Consider the following 14,515-nt stretch of genomic DNA (forward strand, 5'->3'; position numbering starts at 1 on the left):
GGGATAAAGCTGCTGACTCTCCACTGAACATACGACACAAAAAAACAAAACTTCCTTTACTGGAAACATTCTTACCAGTGAACCTAAGTCAGGAAGCAATTACACTTCCCATCAAAACATTATTAGCAAAGCTAATTAGTAGGATATAAATGTAATTTATTGGACCACAGGGGTGGAATTTTGATAACTAATTAAAGTTTTCGAGCAATATTTTGCTTTTCTGTCGTTTCTATCATTGTATGTTGAATGAAGACTAATCAGGGTCTTTTGAATCATTTCAAACCTGTTTCATAGTTAAAACCAGCAGAGGAATATAGAATAAAAGAGGGAGACTTGAGATGTGAGGATCATATTGGTCAGACTCGACTCTCTTCTTCTTCTTCTGTCCTCAATCCTTCCATCTGTAGCCGCGCTCTCGCTCCTCAGAACAGATTAGACCGGCCTAAAAAGAGATTAAGATAGATATCCAGAAAATTCATTCTCTACGGTCGGTAAGTAACCTTTAGTTGGCCATGTGTGTGTGTGTGTGTGTGTGTGTGTGTGTGTGTGTGTGTGTGTGTGTGTGTGTGTGTGTATCTGTGCGGATATTTAAGGCGCTTTACTTAGCCACAGCAGGAGGATAGAAGAAGAAATGGCCAAAAGGGGGGAAAAGGGACGGAGGCGGCGGTTTTTCCTCCCTGCAGCAAAGCCAATTTTCTCACTGAGTGAATGTGATTTCCTGAGGACAGAAGATAGAAGCTATCGGCTCCACCCGACACACCGCATCACTCTGTGTGTGTGTGTGTGTGTGTGTGTGTGGTTGTCAGTGGTCATGAGTGCAGGTTGTTGTGTCGACCTGTGCAGGCAGAGGTCAGAGATGGGATTACACAGCGGATGGCTTTGTGTCAATGAGCTTCTCCTGCCGGGGAGATGAATGTGTGTGTGTCTGAATCACTGTCAGCTGTTCATAGAAAGTCTATATTTTGAACATTTCAGTATGAATAGAATGATAAACAGATGTACTTTAATGTTTGGGATCAACTTATTTCATAAAAACTGACAAACTGGAGACATTCAGTCGAGTCTGCAGGTCTTAATATCACTAAAAACAACTCTTTAATATGCAATAATCAGCCTAAAGTTTGTTATGTTTGGTCCAAAACACAGATACAGTCAGATATTTCTACACTAACCTCTTAAACCTTCTAAAAATTAAATCCTTTAATTGTTTTGTTTACAAAAAATAGTGAAAAATCAGCATCACAACACTCCAAAACCCAAATACTGTATATTCAGTTTACAAGTAATCAATAATTAGATTCCTGAACTGACAAACTTTTTAATGAATCATCTGAACAGACTCACATGTTAAGCGTCTCTGTGTGTTTCCACCATCCGGCTGCCTTGATTTTAAATGTATCGTTCCAAAAAAGATTAAAAAATAAACTGAAACTTTTATCTCGTAGATCATTTTTCTTTCTTTTTTCAGGATCATGGAGGAGCTGAAGGAACAACATACAGAAACACAAAGTGGACGGGTCAGCGGTCCGTGAGGATAAACAGAGTCTGGGTTGGATTTGTCAGGACTGTTGGAGGAAACCAAAACATCCGACAGGGAATCACTTCATATTTGATCAACTGAATCAAACAAGTTCTGTGCAAACGAATATTTAATGAGCAGTGACGAAAGAATACAGACAGACGAACCTCCCCTTATTTAGACTAAATAACAAATATATAAATGGCATTATTACTCATTAAAACAAACAATCAACACATCGTACAAACAAGCAATTTACACAAAACACAGATAGAAGAAGTAGATCTGTGCAACCAGAAGCATCTTACTGGGTCCTAAAAGCTGCTACAGAACGTCACATCTTCACTGTCGTATTCGATGAACTCCTAACTCAGACCTTCTAAATTTGATAAAACATTGATGTCTTGAGGTACGACAATACTTTTAAAAAATGCTTTTAAAGTCTATTTAAAGTCGTCTCCAGAGACTCACCTGAGATACACAACGGAAATAAAACACTGAAGCCTGTTTCTGTCCTTCTCTCCCTCCTGGTGGCTGCACAGCCAGGCGGGATGGAGTAAATAGAGGGTTAGATATGTGTGTGTGTGTGTGTGTGTGTGTGAGTGTGTGTGTGTGTGTGAGTGTGAGTGAGTGAGTGTGTATCATGCTCGACAGGTGTCTGATTGGACGTCACAGTCTCAGGGGTTGTTCTGTCAGTGTGGGTTGCTCTTGGTTGCCTTTTTAGGTGTGTGTGTGTGTGTGTGTGTGTGTGTGTGTGTGTGTGTGTGTGTGTGTGTGTGTGTGTCCTGCCTGTAGATGTCCACTCTACATTCAGTTCAGGGATTAAGACGTGTGTGTCTGTCGTCTCTTCACTGCCTGATGTTCAATCACAGCATCTGACTCTCATGTTTGAATCTGTTCCCATTAAAACCAGTTTGATTATCACTGGAAGGAGTTTTATAGAGAAGAGATTGATCAGTTTTTTTCATATTAGTTGATATCGGTATGTTTTGCTGCCACCATGACAAAAAAAGTATTTGCTCAGTTTCCTGTTATAACGAGGAACTCTTCCTCCTTTCTTTACTTCTTCTTCTGGTGTGACTGTAGAGCGAGTCGTCCACCAATCAGAACGTCGGTGGTTTGATCCCCGAATCCTCCAGTTCACATGTTCACCAGTCTTTGGTTGCCAAACCCCAAACTGCTCATGAATGTGTGTGTGTGTGTGTGAATGTGTGTGTGTGTGTATGTGTGCGGATGTGTGTGTGTGAATATGTGTGTGTGTGTGAATGTATGTGTGTGTGTGTGTGTGTGTGTGAATGTATGTGTGTGTGTGTGTGTGCGGATGTGTGTGTGAATGTGTGTGTGTGAATGTGTGTGTGTGTGTGTGTGTGTGTGTGTGTGTGTGTGCGGATGTGTGTGTGAATGTGTGTGTGTGTGTGTGTGTGTGTGTGTGAATGTGTGTGTGTGTGTGTGTGTGTGTGTGTGTGTGTGTGTGTGTGTGTGAATGTGTGTGTGTGTGTGTGTGTGTGTGTGCGGATGTGTGTGTGTGTGTGTGCGGATGTGTGTGTGAATGTGTGTGTGTGTGTGCGGATGTGTGTGTGTGTGTGTGTGTGCGGATGTGTGTGTGAATGTGTGAATGTGTGTGTGTGTGTGTGTGTGAGAATGTGTGTGTGTGATTGTGTGTAAAGTGATCATTAAGGCACTATGTATGCAGTCCATTTACCGTTTAACGTTCCTTTTCACGTTATAACAGGATAGTTTCATGTTAAATGACATAAAAATATATTTTCCAATAATATATATATAAATATTATATCACTAGATATTAAATTATTCCATTTTAACAGAAAGAAGAAGAAGAAACATTTCTCGGCACTGAGTGACTCTTTGTTGTTTTAGGACGTTTCTTGTTAACAAACCAACTTATAACAAGAAACAGCTATTTTTTTATCATGGTGACAGAAACACACTGCTGCACAATATACAGCATATCATGAATTTAATTAAGTTTATATAGAAAATATTCTCTTAAAATAAAAAGATTCAGAACTCAACAAAAATGACCCAGAATTGTATGAGCTGCAAAAAGAGAAATAATAAAGATTTTATATCTAATAATGTTATTTCAGACTGTTTGACTGGCTACGTGTCCTGAGGGATGAGTCTAATTACTGGTGTCTCAGAATGTCAACTTAATTAACTGGTAAAAGTGTCAAGTGAGACCATAAGATTGGTTAGAAACAGCTTTGTTTCCAGGAAATCTTCTATTTGGATCATTGTTTATGTCATTTATATCACCTGGTGCACATAACAGTCAGAATCTAATCATCTACTTTAAACTAATGTAGAAGAAAGTCTAGAGGAGAAGAAGCTATCTAAAGTTTTCTGTCATTGCACCTCCTGAGTGAACCTCTACATGTCATTCATTCATCCTCTTCACTATAAAAACCATTTTCTGCTGCCAGCCGGCCTCCTGTTGTCCTGCTCTGTGCTGCGTCTGCTCCCCTCTCTGCTGTATTTTCCATTAATCTGAGCCACACTTCATTCCTTCTCTCATCTCGCTTGTTGTTCATCGACGCAGCACTTCTACTGTGTTGAAGCTTCGGTCTAAACCTCCAGATGTGGTTTGTTGTGTGTGGAGTCGATCTTTCAATGTGTTTTTGGGTTCACGCACATCTGGATTTGATGTATTCTGGTTGTTTTTTTTAATAGTGTGATGCATGTTGCAAATGAAGCATTTTATTGTGTCTCTAATTAAATACAGTACATGATGTTAGTCCTCTAGTGAAGTTGTGCACAGATGTTAGTCGTTGTTGTGGTGGCGGCTGGTTTGAGTATTTGTGACACCTCCATGAAGAGACAGAGGTGGACATAAACTCTCAGAAAGTATTCAGCTTAATGTCACATTAAAGTCCCTGGAAAGGCAAATCCATGATTGGCTATTAATCATATAATTTGGGATCTAATGTGCAGATAGTAAACACCTAAAAACTAACTATGAGAACAAAGCCTTTGACATAGTCTGTGTAATTCTTTAGAAAGTTTCTCTCCCTTCACTTGTTACTGGGTTGCAGTTAGGCGGGGCTAAACTAGGGAATTTATTACATCATAAATACCTGCCCAATCATATTTAAGGGAAAGATGATTGACGTGGCTATCTGACCAAACTCATGAGAAAACAATGCAGTGCACTTTTCTTTGCTTTTAGCTAGAATGAGAATTCAAATTAGCCTGATATGATTTGAAACTTACTGCGTTAAGCTAACTAGCAGACTTGGGTACATCATCCAAATCTGCATTAATCACGGAGTGGATAAGTAGCTCAAATGTGTAGCATAGCAATGCTAATGCTAACCGTTTCATGTAAGTGAATGGAAGATGCTAAAACACTTAGCTTCGTGATCTGGAAGGTATAGTTCAATAAAAACACAGATTTGGTTGGTCTAACCTAGTTTGCTAGTTAGTGGATTAGTCAAGCTTTCTAACCAAGTAGAGTCCATTTGATAGATTTGGCATTTTATTCCATATCAGTAAAATGTTTTAGTGAATGAATAGAAAATAAAGTGGTACTTGAGCTGAAAGTGAGCTGTCAATCAAACATGATCTGGACACGCCCACACAGTCCTGAGAAATGCTTTGAGCAGCCAAATGACCTGTTTTTGAACTCAGTTTTCTAATAATTAAGAATGTTAATTTTCATTCAGATTTTTTCAACTTTGATATCATATATGAATTTACATACATTACTCGTTATTCTTTAACCGAGAGCGACCAGTAAACGCTGAGTCATGAATCACACTTCACCACCAGGAGTCCAGGATCAACGTCTCCAGACTGCTGACAGCACACATGCATGTTTAATTTTGTTTGGACAATAAACATCTAATTGCTTTGGTTGTAACCTGGACTCACACTAGTGATCCACATCTTGTGTTCTTGGAGAGTCTTCCCCAGAGAGCTCCAGTAAACCCTGCTGCTGCCAGCCTGAGGCTAACAAGGGTCTCACCCAAAACTCTCATCCATGTCTACATCACATGTACTTCCTGCCACCGTTGGATTAGATATCCAAATAAACATAATGAAGCATCTCTGGCTGCTTGTTTACTTTTATAAACGGGTCACAAATACTTGAGAAGAGGAAGTGAAGGAGCTGTTGCCATATGGTTGAGCAGCATATCTAATAAAACGTTCACATCTCCCCACAGTTTCCAAACTTCAGAGTAACAACTGTCTACTTGTCTGTCAGTCACAATCTGCCTCTCAAGTCTCCTGCTTCTCATGATTAATGCTGCATTTATGTCACATAAGACTGACCGTGAATACCAGCAACTCACTGGGAGGAGGACATTATCCTCTGACTGGTAATTATTGTTAGAACATGCAGATATTTGCAGGTTCTGGTATCTGTAACGTGAGGCAGGCAGCCAATGGGAGGTGACAAGATAATGTTTGAACCTTTGCACCACATATACGTCTGAGAAATGAACAAACTTATGGCAAAACAACACATGAGATCAAGTTATTAGAGAATAAATACTGGTGTTGAGATATAAAGCAGCCTGGTTGGGTTTCTACAGCTCTGTGTGACTCGTATCCTTTAATGACTCTCAGATTATTAGTGAGACTGAATCTAAATGTGTGTTGAAAGCTTGGAGGACTCCTACTGTAGTCCAATAATAATCTATTTACCACAATATCACTACTAAGTAATTGTATGATTTGATCATGAAAGCTGAAAATGAAAGTGAAGGATGAACTCTTGCCCGATTGGCTGAGATTGGTGAATATTTTCGGATAAACAGTCTTAATGGAGTCCAATCAATTAGCGGGAGAGACTGAGCGGAGACCTGCTGCGTCTGTCTGAGCCCTGAAAATAAAACCTTTTAGGAAATGAATCAAAGTCTGGCAACAGGAACCTAAAAAGTTCACCTCATTTCTGTTGTCTGTTGCCACAGAAATCCATGAAACAACCAAACTGTGCCAAGATGAATCAGTCAAACACAGATCAGTGCAGTAAAAACAAGCAGAGACAGCAAATGTTCCTCCAGACAAACGCAGCTCATTGTTATTCAGTCAGCAGGAACATATTCATATATGCTGCTTCCTGTATGTTTTATGCATGGTCATGATTTATTATCTGATATATTGTTTATGTTAGTATTAACCCTCCTGTTGTCTTCCCGTCGACCATGTGACTTTTGTCCAAGTCAAAATTGACCCGGGAGGACAAAAGTGCTATGTGCAAAATTCAATGAAAGTAGTGATCACTACTTTTACTTGCTTTAAAGTGTGTGGTATGGAACCATCAATGTGATTTTCAGGCAATCAGATGAAAGAAATCCATATTTCTGATATAAAAACATTTGAAAACAGGTCAAATTTGACCCGACGACAACAGGAAGGTTAAAAATACCACTTAGCATGTCTGTGGATGAACTTTTTTGTCTCTATTTCCTACATTATAAAGGCCAGTTTGTAGAGGAGGGATAACCACAGCAACCAGTAATTCCTTCAACTAAGTATTTGTATTAAAGTAGACATGACAGGAAACCAAACCGTATCCTTTAATCACAGAGTACAAACATGTCGGTTTGGAACTTGATTAACAGATAATCTGACTCCCGCTGTAAGATGAGCACTTAACACGGCTCACCCTCTTCAAGTGTTCATGCTATTTCTTCTAATGTGCTGAACCTCCACTTCAACTGCCTACACGTCTCCCTCTTCTTATATATTATATATTGTAATTAACATGATCGGTAAGACACAAAAAAACATCCTCAGGTTTAAAGACAGCAGATGAAATTTTATCTATTTTCTTCCAAACTTTTCGTTTTTCACTCAGATAAATGTGACTGCAGAGTCAAATCTCATCAAAACTCGCTCAGATAGGTTTCTCGGAGGTCCAGACGACACCTGAGATCTCATCTCTGGTCTCATCTAATAGATACTCCTGATGTAGAGGGGGTTACGTAATGCCTGACCATTGTTCAATTTGTTCATTTTATTATAAAAAAAACCCTTCAGAACAGCTGCACAGGAGCTTTTTAGCGAGCGTATCGTCCAATCACATCAGGACTCGCTCTGATGTGGGTGTATGTGATGTGTAGCTTTGTATTTTGTATGGTGTGTTCTTTGTTTTTTTTTGTTTTTTGGGGTTTGTTGTTGTGCTGTTGTATGTTTAAACTGTAATGGACTACAGATGCAAATTAGCTTCAAGCTAACTCTGGTGCAGTGCATCATTTATGCTTAATACTGCACACTGTCCTGTTCAATCAATCAAATCAATCAACGATAGGTCGCCGTTTCTTGGAGGTCCAGGCGACACCTGAGCATCAAAGCCTCTGCTTTTGGTTTTCAATGACTGGATTTGAGCTTTAATCTGAGTTGTTCTAAGAGAGGAAGGAGGCAGCTGGGACGCTCATCCTCAGATTACTCTGTCAGACACAACTAGAGGAGATTAGGATTAGTTTTCATCACTATCAAGCATCACCATTGTTGTTCATTATAATCAGGATGAAAACCTCCTCTGATCATGAATAACAGCACATATTTAATATTTTTAATACTTAAGAAGTGACAGGACTGCAGATCAATATGACGCCAACATGACTTCATACATCTGTCCAGTGGAAAGAAATCGCCTCTTCTTTCTAAAATAAAACAAGCTTCCTTAAGCTAACACTTATCTTCCCGTCTCCTCATGGTTCTTCATTATCTGTTCAGCCATTATAGGTCTTCATCTCTCCTCCTCCTCCCCTCATTTATTTACTTCTTCCTTCATTCCTTCCTTAATTCTTTCGTTTATCTTTGGCTCCTGTTTGCTTCGTACTTCCTGTCGTTCACTCGTCTACCTTTTAGTTCCCTTTCTGTTTCATTCTTTTCTTTCTTTCCATTATACCCTCATCCCCCTAGTTTCAGTTTTCCTTGCTAGCTGTGCTCTGAGGAAGGTTTTATGCTGATTTGTCAGCCCTAAAAGACCAAATACATGAAGTCTTTTTGTTGTTTTTTAACTATGGAGCATCACTAGCTGTATCCAACATCCATACCACATACTAGCTTTTAAGCATGTAGTGTTTTCACAGTCAGTATATCTGCTAAAATATCCTTGAAGTAGTTAGCTGTAGATGTACATTATCCCCCCATAATGCAATGCACAAAGAAAATATAGGAGCTGGAAAAAAAACTAAATGTGGATGGTTGTGAAACAGATACAAGAAGACCTGAGTATTAAAAAAATACTTACATTTTGTGGAAAAACATTTTGCTCTCTTTGTTAAAGTCTAAATGACTAAAGTTTTATTATTAAAACTGAAGTATACTGATTCCTGATATGTTAACTGCAGAAACAGACTATAACGATTAATATACAGTACATAATGTAGACAGTTAGTATAAAGAAAGGAACTGGGACATGTTCTTCTTCCTCCTTCTCTCTCTGAGCGTCTCACTTTCTTTCTTTCCTTTCTCCGTCCGTCTCTCCTTGAAGGATGACTGGAAGTCTTTTATTTCACTCATCTTCCCCCGCAGACTGTTTACTTCCTTCCTGCCATCATTTCCTTCTTCCTCCTCCTTTTCTTCAATGAATAATGTTACCTGCTGTGATTTGTATGCAGGCAGGGACGTTAAAAGCCTGCCAAAAGGTGCCTACAGCCGGTAGCAGCTGTACTTTTACTGATCACATTTTCATCAAAGGCTTCGGTCTCTTTGAGTCGGAGCCAGACTGGGACTGACAGGGAGAGAGAGAGAGAGAGAGAGAGACCTTACCTCTGTATGCTTCTAACTAACACCTTTTATTACTCTTTGACTCGTCGCCCCGTCATCCCTCTTAAACCCAAAACTCTCCTAAATTCCAAAATTCAGCTTGTAAGAACAAAACACAAAACACATTCCAGCTCAGACTGCTGACTGTACGGAAGATCAAGGGTGGCAATTATGGACCTCGAACTCTCTGACTTCCGTACACCGACGGCAGGAAATCCCCCCGCGATCAACTGAAAGATAAATCAAATAAAAACCCAATTCTGATTTCCATTTTTAAGATTGCTTTACAGAAGCAGGAGTGTTTTTTTAGTAATAATTGAAGTGCTCAAACCCGTTGAGACACTCTGAAAAGAGACAAAGATGAATCAAAACTACTCAGACACTGAAAGCTCAGACGGTCCACCTGTCTTGTTGATTGATCCATAAAACTCCACAGAGGCCTCCACATGTCTGACCAGAAGACAAAAACCCAAAGATATTATATTTTCTATCATGGAGGATGAAGAATATCAGCAAATATTCCCATTTGGAACCAGAAAGGAATAAAGAACAAGTGAATTTTTGGCATTTTTTGCTTAAAAATTGATTAAATAATACTTATTTACAGTTGATCGACTAATTGACACCTGTCCCAATCATGCTCTGATATCAAAGAATATCAAAGGAACCAGTTGTCTGTACTAAATAATGTCTGCTTGAGTGAATAAAGTAAATAAAACAGAAGACAGAATACAGCAAATAAAGCTTTCAGTTTGTCATTGTGGAGTATTTAGTGTCTCTAATGAATCCGTTTTCCATTCATGCAGCAACATATCAGACTACAGAGGCAGTCGAGGGTCTGAACACTTTAAGGTCACAGTCTAATCTATAACTCTCTCTATTCAGCTGAAAGCCTCTCTGCTCTCTCGCTGGCTTTGAATTGAACATCTACTCAGAAGGTCGACGGCAGCTTCATCTAACAGATACTCCAAACAGGGAGTTATATAAAGCCTGACCAGTGTTCAACTGGTTCATTTTATTATGAAAAAAGCAAAAAGCACCTTCATACAGCTCAACAGCTTTTAGTAAATGTGCTTTTAGTAAAATACTGGTTTTGTAGGTTTGGTTGTCTTGTCAAGAGTCTAATTGTAGTAGAAAGGCTGAGCCAATGATTACATAACTTAACTAATTTACCTGCCAAGAAGAGGTTTCACTTGACAAAATCAGGTAAATAAACAACAAACATATAGATGCTGATCAGAGAAATGTGTCAGAATATTTTGTTAAATGTCATTCTGTGGGAGTGTAATTATCTGCTTCGTCAGGTCTTCATTTAAAACTTATAAAACTTTTGGTATTTTTGTGATTTTTTTGTGTCGGCAGCCATTACTCCCAGTTCTTCCATTTAATTTAATTAAAACTTGTCCTCCTCTGTTTATTACTTTACTATTTTAAAGTGGATCTACATATATATTGGCTCCTATTTCAGTGTAATTACGAAGTATAAAGTTACCGCTGATGCGTTTTCATCTGTTTTTCAGGATTGAACCCAGCAATCAGACGCCTTCGGTCCTCCGAGGCCACGCAGCAGCCCTCCATCTGTAGACCCTGACCTGGAGGACAGGAACCTCCCACGGCTCCCATGAAATACTAGAGCCTTGAACTGATCCACTCTCATAAAAAATAAAAAGAAATTGAGCTAAGAGTGACTGCTGAGGAACGCTTCCAGGGTTTGACACGTTTCAGGAGATTCTCATTAAAGCTTCCTGAGCTGGTTTTGACGGAGCAGCTTCTTGTCCTGATCGTGTTTATTGATTACGATCAGAGACTCGGCGACGTCCGTTTGAACACTTTTTAGCTGAACCACAGTTTGTAAGTCTTTTGTTGACTGGTTTAACTGGTCTGTTTAGGTGTATTGACACAGATATCATGTAACTGGCTGTTGAGGAACCAATCAAGATGATGTATAGGTGTCAATGAGGCAACCAGAGTCAATATTCATATTGATTTATACGTGTAGAAGAATTAAAGAGCAGGTCGGGTTTGAAATACTTGTGTGATTTGAGTTATTTTGTCTCTGAAAATGACAAATCAATACTGAACTTTGGTTTAATATTTAAGCTGTTTTAAACGGGACTAACAATTATCTTCATTATCGATAATTTATTCGATTAATGGTTTTGCCTATAAAATGCTTGTATGTAGTTCAATGTGTACGTTTTATGAGACATCTACAAATATCGCGTTTTGTCCAATCGACACTCAAAACAAAACATAAAAATTCGGACTTTTGAGAAGCTGCGAACTCCAAAACTGACTTTAACGATTATTCAATTATCATAATAACTGTCGATCAACGAATTGATTCATCGTTGTCGCTCTAGTTTGACATAAAATAAAGCTAAACTAACTTTCACTTTAGCATCCTTACATTTCCTGAGATCTTACAGACTCGTGACTTTACTTTAGTAACAATGATTCTTCATCTCTTTGTTATTATTGCTACTTTTAGCTCTGACATCCAGCGTCTTTGACGAATCAGAAATAATGTTCCTCTAGATTTTCTCGGTGTGTTGAAGCGGAGAAATTCATCTCATCGAGCTCGGAAATGAGTTTCACTACCAGAGAAATCCCAGTCTGACTCCCATCTGTGTCCGCTAATAACGAAGCACTTAACCACGCAACTCCAGTTCACTCGCTGCTGGGATGGCGGTGGAGCTTCTCTATGTGTGTGTGTGTGTATTAAAGAACAGATTCCAGCAGACGTGTGAACAGCAGCGAGGATCAAAGTCACTCAGAGTGAAATCCCTCTCGTGACGTCATCTCTCGGGTTTTTAAATCAAGCTTTTTGCAGGTAGCGGGTTCTGTGGAGGTTTTAAAAGCTTTTTTTCTGCAGGTGATTTGCAGAGTTATCCGTTCTTTTGGTGCAGTCTTATCATTCATTAAGAGATTGAAGTGTATAATTAAAAAACAGAGAGAAAGAAGAGATAGATAGATATTGAGGAAAATCGAGTTTAACGCAAAAAATCTCCTGCACCGACAGAGAAGAAGCAGATCTGAGTGTAATACCTGGCTGATGTCATTTTCACAGCCTCTTGTCACAGAGCAGATTCACACACACACACACACACACACACACACACACACACACACACACACACACACACACACACACACACACAGCAGGACTGGCACTGTGAGTAAAGTGAGAAGCCCCGTGGAAATTCTCTCCTCTCTCATTTTTCTGAATAACACCAGTCTGGAGCAAAGATTTGTCAGCGCTCAGACACTTCAGGACATATTTCCTTCTTCAAGGCCGACAGAATAACAACCTTCCTCTTTTTCCTCTTCACCTCAAAAAAAAAAAAAAAGTATCTCTTTGAAAATACAACAAAGAAACAACATTTTTTTTCCAATTTCTGGGGAACCTTTTAGGCAGCTTCTTAGTAAACGTTAGCAGCACCGAGTGAAAAACAAAAAAGACAAATACTGTATCTAGTTTTATACACGGATTAATAACTATTGTTGTATCCTGGACTTGTGCACAGACACCACAGAGGAAAACAACAAAGAACCACAACATCTTGTGTCCATTTTCCCAGTAATCCACAGCGTGTTTAACACATGAAGCAGCTTTGTTGGAGTCTGAATCCAAGTCAAACTTAACTTTTTCCAAGGAAAAAGACAAATAAATCCAACTAGACAGGACAACACCCACACTGGGGAGAACTCGGTTGTTAATGGGAAAATGTATCAGCAGTGTTTCCTCTACATACAATTCCATGTTTGTACCTTTTATACTAAACAGAGAGGTGAAGTGACGGCGTGATATTCCCGCTGTATAAAAAGGGGGTTAGTTAGGAGGAGATGTGAGGAACCTGGACAGGAAGCTTCAGTTTGTTTCTTACCTCCTTCCCAGACAGGTAGTACGCAGACAGCAGACCTCCAACAAACCGGATGTTCACCTCAAACACCGACACTTCAGCGTTCTGCAGCAGGGACACAAGACAAGAGAACATTTATCATACATCATTCATATCATGTTCTCAACCTTAATACATCCTGTATTCATGTCTCTGCTCTTAACTTTTACATTTTCTTTAAAAACTTTTCATTCTTTTCATTTGCATTTTGATGTTTTTATGCCGTCTTTCTTTCTTTTTTTTTTTTAATGCTTTTAATGCATTATGTAAAGGACTTTGAAACGTCTTTGAGTATGAAATGTGCTTCCCAAAGAATCTGCCTCACATTGTCTCTAACGTTGCCTTTGGGGGGGGGGGGGCGGGGGGGATCAGACTGAGGTGGGCTGGATTAAAGCTGCCTACAGGAGATACTGAAGAAGATGAAACCCTGGTTCGTCAGGTCGAGTCTCGCTGTGAACGAGTGACGTCGACTGAAGCCTGAGCGAGATGAATGAATGAATGAATGAATGAATGAGCTGCAGGAGAAGTGTCAGAAGTTTGAACAGTTGCCTGTCTTTGCTATGCATTGTGGGTAGGGCTACAACTAAACTGTTGATTATTTTCTAGATTAATCGATTATTTGTTTAGTCATTAATGTCATAAAAAGGTGAAAAGTGTTGATCAGTGTTTCCTTAAAGTCCAAGATGACGTCCAAACATGTCGTTTACTGTCACAGAGGATTTAAGAAAGCAGAAGATATTCACATTTTAAAAGCTGAAATCACAGAATTTTGACTTTTCTTGTTAAAAAAATGACAAATAGAAGCGATTAATTTAATAATCGTCAACTAATCGATTAATCTAGTGTTTCAGTTATAATCACAACACACACAGAAACAAAAGGCTGTGCTTTATTTTTTAGGCTGCATGTAGACACAGCTGTCAGTGCTAACGTTAGCCAGCATGCTAACAACATGATTACAAAGACAATGTCATCATGCTGATGGTTGGAAGCTGTAATATTTATAATGTATATGTATGTATATATTCAAACTTTCACTCAAACGTGGAGAAAAAATAAATATTCCAACTGTTCAAAATCAAAATACAGTCTGTCAGTGCAACAGACGGTTTGAAGTAGTTAAAATAAAAATAATAAATCAGCTTGACCTGTAGCCCGCTCTCTGACCTGCCGGTAAACTAGGCTAATAAGCTAATAAATTAAAATGCAGGACATTAGCGAGCAGAACCGTGTGATCAGATAGTCACGACACCGAAGCATCTGAGACGCAGAGTCTGGAAGGATTTTAAGGCCAAAATTAGCAACAAACATCAGGCTGTTTGACTCAGCAGCTAGTTTAACTCTACAACCT

General features: G+C 39.1%; 1 protein-coding gene across 1 annotated transcript in view; it reads right to left on the reverse strand.

The window, feature by feature from the left end:
• The window catches only part of man1a1 (mannosidase, alpha, class 1A, member 1), a 145,506-nt gene that overhangs the window by 70,110 nt on the left and 60,881 nt on the right, over positions 1-14,515 (reverse strand). The window contains exon 4 of the mRNA XM_044376385.1: positions 13,150-13,230. Coding sequence (XP_044232320.1) covers positions 13,150-13,230 — 81 coding nt within the window. The remainder of the gene's footprint in view (positions 1-13,149; positions 13,231-14,515) is intronic.

Source organism: Thunnus albacares, chromosome 16, assembly GCF_914725855.1.
Source record: "Thunnus albacares chromosome 16, fThuAlb1.1, whole genome shotgun sequence".
In the NCBI taxonomy this organism is placed as follows: domain Eukaryota; kingdom Metazoa; phylum Chordata; class Actinopteri; order Scombriformes; family Scombridae; genus Thunnus; species Thunnus albacares.